The sequence below is a fragment of the Corvus brachyrhynchos genome, unplaced genomic scaffold (assembly GCF_000691975.1).
Source record: "Corvus brachyrhynchos isolate BGI_N302 unplaced genomic scaffold, ASM69197v1 scaffold84, whole genome shotgun sequence".
Classification (NCBI taxonomy): Eukaryota; Metazoa; Chordata; class Aves; order Passeriformes; family Corvidae; genus Corvus; species Corvus brachyrhynchos.
Genome location: NW_008237434.1, coordinates 1045107 through 1050660, shown reverse-complemented (window position 1 = coordinate 1050660; position 5554 = coordinate 1045107). Strand labels below are relative to the sequence as shown.

Genomic DNA, 5554 nt, shown 5'->3' with positions numbered 1-5554 from the left:
ACCGGGATGGTGGCATTTTCTGACATTTTCTTGGGCAGCATTGTTCACTCTCAGCCAAGAGCAGTTCTCTCAGCAAGTCTGAGGGTCCTGGGCAGGCATGATGCATTTCTCGTTGTAGGATGTAATTCCCACTGCAGTGTGTTATGGAACCGGGTTGGTCTTCGCATCTGCACCATGTGCACTTAATCCCAGAGTGCAGTGGGTCAGGTCTGGCTGTAAAGGACTGCTGGGGATGTGAGTGTCCCTGTGCTAAGAGCTGCCTTGGAAGCAAATTTTTGGTTTAAAAAAATTGGTTTGCAACTATGTGTTCATTTTAAAAACAGTGAATCTGCCTCTACAAGCATTGTAAAACTTGTGGGTGTATGTAAAACTTGTATGTATGAGGGCTGGAAACTTCTGAAAAAGATGAAAAGAAAAGAGTACTGAATGAGTTGCTTTTATTGTGTTTGGAAGATTATGCATACCTTGTACATAAAAAACTTGTTTGTTTTTTCAATCCTTAGCAGCAAATCTTGATAGGAATGTGCTGGGCATGGTTTTAATTGCTTACAACCTTTATTCCATTTTTCAGGCACACACACAAAAAAAAGCTTCTTTTCTGTTCTGTCCTCTTGCTCTCAGTAGATGTATTTGACTGTGTAACATCTCTAAAGTTAACATTGTGGTGTTCCCCAAAGCTTTTGCTCCTTATGGAAGCCTGTTTTGGTCAGTACTTACTTTATGTTTTTGTTTTGTCAGCAGCCATGCAGCAGGTCTTAGACAACCTTACTGATCTGCCGACATCGACAGGCGCTGAAGAAATAGACCTGATTTTTCTTAAAGGAATTATGGAAAACCCTATCGTAAGATCACTTGCTAAGGTATTTAAATTTGCTGCTTTGAGTAGAATCGGGAAATGTTTTACATTATTGTGTGGACATTGAGTATGGATTGAGGTAATAACAGCATGTTATTGGCACATCTTATTAAAAGTCTTGAAAGCCAGCTCGAAGGTGAAGATTTAGTAGAGTGTAATTTCTGTGCACTCTGGTTAATTGTTACATAGAGGAATCTAGAGGAAGAATAAAATTCAGAGACTACAGAAATAATGTGGTTACATTATTTATGAAGAAAAAATTAAAATACTTGAAATTAGAAGCAGTTGATTTTAATGTAGTCTTGTAACCACTGTTGTGTGCAAAAACCATATGCCTTCTGACTTTCAGTGTTTTTGCCAGAGATGAAAAGTGAGAGCAGTAACCTTCATTACCCCATGGTATAAACAAGTTTTCTTTTCGTCTTTAGCTCAAAACTACTTTCTTATATGCCCAGGAAAATATTCTCTCCATGCTCTTTCCTGGATCTCAAGAGTAATGCCATTAGCTTTGATTGTCAGCTCTCTAAAACATGGATTATCCTAAGTTTTTGTTCTTGGGTTACAAAAATCTTTTATGTATAGGTGGTAGCAATCAATTATAAATATGTAAGGTGATATTTGCAAAAAAATCTTTGGACTCTGTAAATAAAATGTTGCTGGTCTTACCAGTAGGAAATGCAGTCAAATATAGTACATCACTTATATTTGTTCTTAATCTTCTTCATAAAAATAAGCTGCTTTCATGAGGAAAACCCAGTTAAATACAGCTGTCTCTTTAATAGGAATAGGCATCTGAAAGCAGTGCCCTTTGGGCAGGTGTGAAATCCTCTGTAAAGCTAAAGGATTGTTGTTCAGGGATTTTGTTCAGTATAAAAATCTGCAAAGGAAAACTTCTCATGAGAATTCATATGAGAATTTACTTCTGTTTAGCTGTTCAAAAAATTGTTAAGTTGAAGACATGGCATAGTAATAAACTTAGAAGTAATGGAAATGTCTCATCTGCTGGTGAGATGACTGCAGAGGGAAGGACTTGTGTACTAGATTTACTAGAGTAAGTAAAAGCTTTTTTTTACTGATGATGGAAACAATGTTAAGTATCTGCTGCATAGGCCATCTTTAATATTCATCATGAAGAAAATGTTCATGGCAAAGCCTTTTTTTCTTATCAAGAATTTGTGCTTTGATGGCCAATTACAATTAGGTGGAATTTAGTGACTAGCAGATGTAAAAAAAAGTGCTGTAATGGAAACAGATTCTTAACTGTGTACCCATGCTTTGTCTAGAATGCTTAAAGGTTTTAATTGTGTTCACATGGCATGACTGCACTCATATTTCTTTGTAATTATTTTGGAAAAATCCTCAGTCTTAACCAGCAGTGCTAAATAAGGATAAGATAAAAACACATTTGGTGAAGTGTATGTAGTTCACATATATATCTTATTTGTCCCTAAAAATACATAAACTTGCTTTTCTATTAGAAGAGCTGGTTTTACCAGAATTAGCAGTTCTCTGAGATGGTTACATTATTTAAACAGAATCATTTCAAAGCAGGCCAGAAATGCAAAAACTTTTTCATTTTCCTTTATTCACCACTTACTAAAGACTAATCATTATGTAAAGTATGCCAAAAAGAACAAAAAGAAACTTAGGGAAAGGTGCTGCAAGCCACACAAACTTATTTTCTCCTTTCGGTCCTTAAATAAATGAAGGCAAACAATAAGCATAGTAGTTAAATTATAGTATTTTACAGTGCAAAGTTTCGCTGATGTTTTAAAACTGGGTTACGTTAATTTCACACTTTTCCTGTATAAAGGCAACAAGGTAGAAATTACAGTTTTATTTGGGATAGGATTCTTTCACTGAACCTTTTCACTTTTCAGTAGGTGGTAGAGGAAGGGAGAACTAACTATTACCATTGTAAAATGTTTTTTCCTGTCACTGATGTTTATAGACTCATAGAGTAGTTTTGGTTGGAATGGACCTTTAAAGGTCACCTTGTCTAACCCCCTTGCAATGAGGAGGGACATCTTCAACTAGATCAGGTTGCTCAGGGCCCCATCCAGCCTGACTTTGATTGTTTCCAGGGGTGGAGTGTCTACAACCTTTCTGGGCAACCTATTTCAGTGTTTCACCACACCCATCCTAAAACCTTTCTTCCTTATATCTAGTCTCAATCTACTGTCTTTTAGTTTAAAATCATTATGCCCTGTCCTATCGCTAAAAGCCCTACTAAAAAGTTTGTTCCCATCTTTCTTGTAAGCCCCCTTTAAGTATTGAAAGATTGCTGTAAGGTCTTCCCAGAGTCTTCTCTCTCCCAGACTTAACACCCCCAATTCCATATCTTTCCTGTGCTGATGTTTGTGTTCAATCCTAACTAGTCTTCAGAATTATTATGCTTTTTGGAAAATAGTTGTTGAACTTGGAACATGCATGAATTCTCCTCAGTTTTGCTACTGAACTGTAGTATCAAAATTCTCTTCTTCTGGATTGTTAACTATTCTTTCAGACCTCAAAACTTTATCTTCTTTCTGCTGTCACACTACTGCTTTTAGCATTGTAGTACAGCCTACAGCAGACCAGGTGAATACCCAACCCAGGCCAAGGAAACATCTTGGGAGTAATCTATGAGCGTTTAGTCCAGTATTTAAGATGTCAGATTGTTGGAGGTAAAAGCCTTATATTTGAACATTTGGCGAGTATGATACAATACTGAATGCTCAGAGAGGCCCAATTCAGTATCAATGATTTATTGATATTTATTTATTTATTTATTTCTGAAATGTTGACGTGAAATTAAAAAAAGAATTGCAATATCTAAATTAGGTATTCTTGTTTGTTTGTTTGTTTTTAACCTTATTCATACCATTCAATATCCTGCTACTCCTCAACATATTACAGGATCAGAGATTTTTCACTGATAAAACTTTCTGTTCCCCAGTATATACACGGCCTTGATTTTTGGAGTGAAGGGTAAGGATGTTTGTATTTAGATTATATCATTCAGTGTTAGTGGTGGTATTTTAAAAACAACGAATGAGAAAAAAGGTAACCCATATTCACTAATCTTACAAAGGTTTTGCAGTTGGATTATGTTTAAAATCTAAGGACTCTTAGATTTGTGTTTTTACTTGCTGTAAAAGAAGTAAACTTTAAAAGAAGGATATTGTTTACTGTATGCATTATGTACAAAATAGCATTCCCTTATTAAGGAAAATGTGTGTAGGTGCCCAGCTTCCTATAACTTTGTAATCACAGTTGTTTGGTTTGTGTGTGTTGGTGTTGGAGAATGTTTGAAATGCCTTTATGTTAAATTTGCCTTTCCAGAGTTTGGTCATCAGTCCTGCAGAAATAGCATTTTATAGTTATGAAGTACAATGTAATACTCAGATGATTTCAGGAAGCAAGGTTTTCTGCTTTTAGCAAAATTTTGTTTTATTGTCTGTTTTAAAGCACTAATAAAGAGAGTAGAAGTGCTCACATACCTTCAAATTATATCTATGGGAAGCATATATAGATGACTCTGAATTTTACCTATTATGTATTTGTTTTTATATGCCAAAGAAATTGCTCTTTTGTAAATTTCTTGTTGCTACAGTGTTGAAACTAACTTCCAGTTGAGAATCTGAGTTATTTTTGGCCTCCTCTTATTCCCTAATTGTATGATAGAGCACTGTCTGTAATAAACAAGTGACATCTTCAGAGATGCTTCTCTTTCTGCTCAAAGTATGTACCTTTCAATGAATTTCAGTATCTGCAGAGTTCAGGAAAGGATTATGTCTGCAGGAGTAGCTCTAGAAATAGATTAAATGTTATCAAAGAATCACGGGATGGTTGAGTCTGGAAGGGACCTGTGGAGGGCATCTAGTTCAACTCTCCCTGCTCAAGCTGGGCCACTTGGAGGTGGTTGCCAAGGACCACATCTAGATAGCTTTTGAGTATCTCCAAGGAGGGGGACTCCCATCTTCTCTGGGTGACCTGTGCCAGTGCTCATTCACCCTCACACTGGAAGAAGTGTTTCGTGATGTTCAGACAGAGCTTCCTGTGTTTCATGTTATGCCCACTGCCTCCTGTCCTGTCACCAGCCAGGAAACCAGTCACCACTGGAAACAGGCCGTCTCTGTCCTCTTTGCATAGTACACTTTTTATACACATTGATGAGAATGCCAGGAGCCTTCTCTTTTCCAGGCAGAACAGTCCCAGGTCAATCAGCCTTTCCTCATATGTGAAGTGCTCCAGACCCTTCATCATGTTTGTGGCCCTCACTGGGCTCTTTCCAGTAGTGTTCCAGGTGCGGCCTCACTAGTGCTAAGTAACACTCACTCTTCTAGTAACACTTTTAATGCAGCCCAGGATACTGTTAGCTGCCTTTGACTCTGACTTTTCTTTAGCATTTCCTTCAGTTATGCAGATTTTTCTGTAGAACGTGCTGTTCAAAAGGTGTTTGAATGGGAGGAGTCTGAGGTAAATGTTTTTCTTGAAGACTCTGGAAAGATCCCATAGTTCCTTTTTTGCCCTTCTTCTAGAAAGTGTACTTGTCCAGGATTCTGAAGAAGGAAAGGTCCTGAGGTGCTGTACTGTTGATAGAGCAGTGTTTGATGTGTACAGCATAGAGGAGGTGCAGACTTAAAGCTTCTCTGGCATGTGTTGCTTATAAAGTTTTTTGGGTCATGTAGTTGAGCATGCAAAATCCTTCAGCAG

At 37.3% G+C, this 5554-nt stretch overlaps 1 protein-coding gene across 1 annotated transcript in view; it reads left to right on the top strand.

Annotated features, from left to right (window-relative positions):
- Positions 1-589: 589 nt before the first annotated feature.
- Positions 590-5554, top strand: part of MPP6 (membrane palmitoylated protein 6) — a 26433-nt gene continuing 21468 nt past the window's right edge. The window contains exon 1 of the mRNA XM_017731182.1: positions 590-860. Within this exon, the coding sequence (XP_017586671.1) occupies positions 690-860 (171 nt within the window). The 5' untranslated portion in view covers positions 590-689. The remainder of the gene's footprint in view (positions 861-5554) is intronic.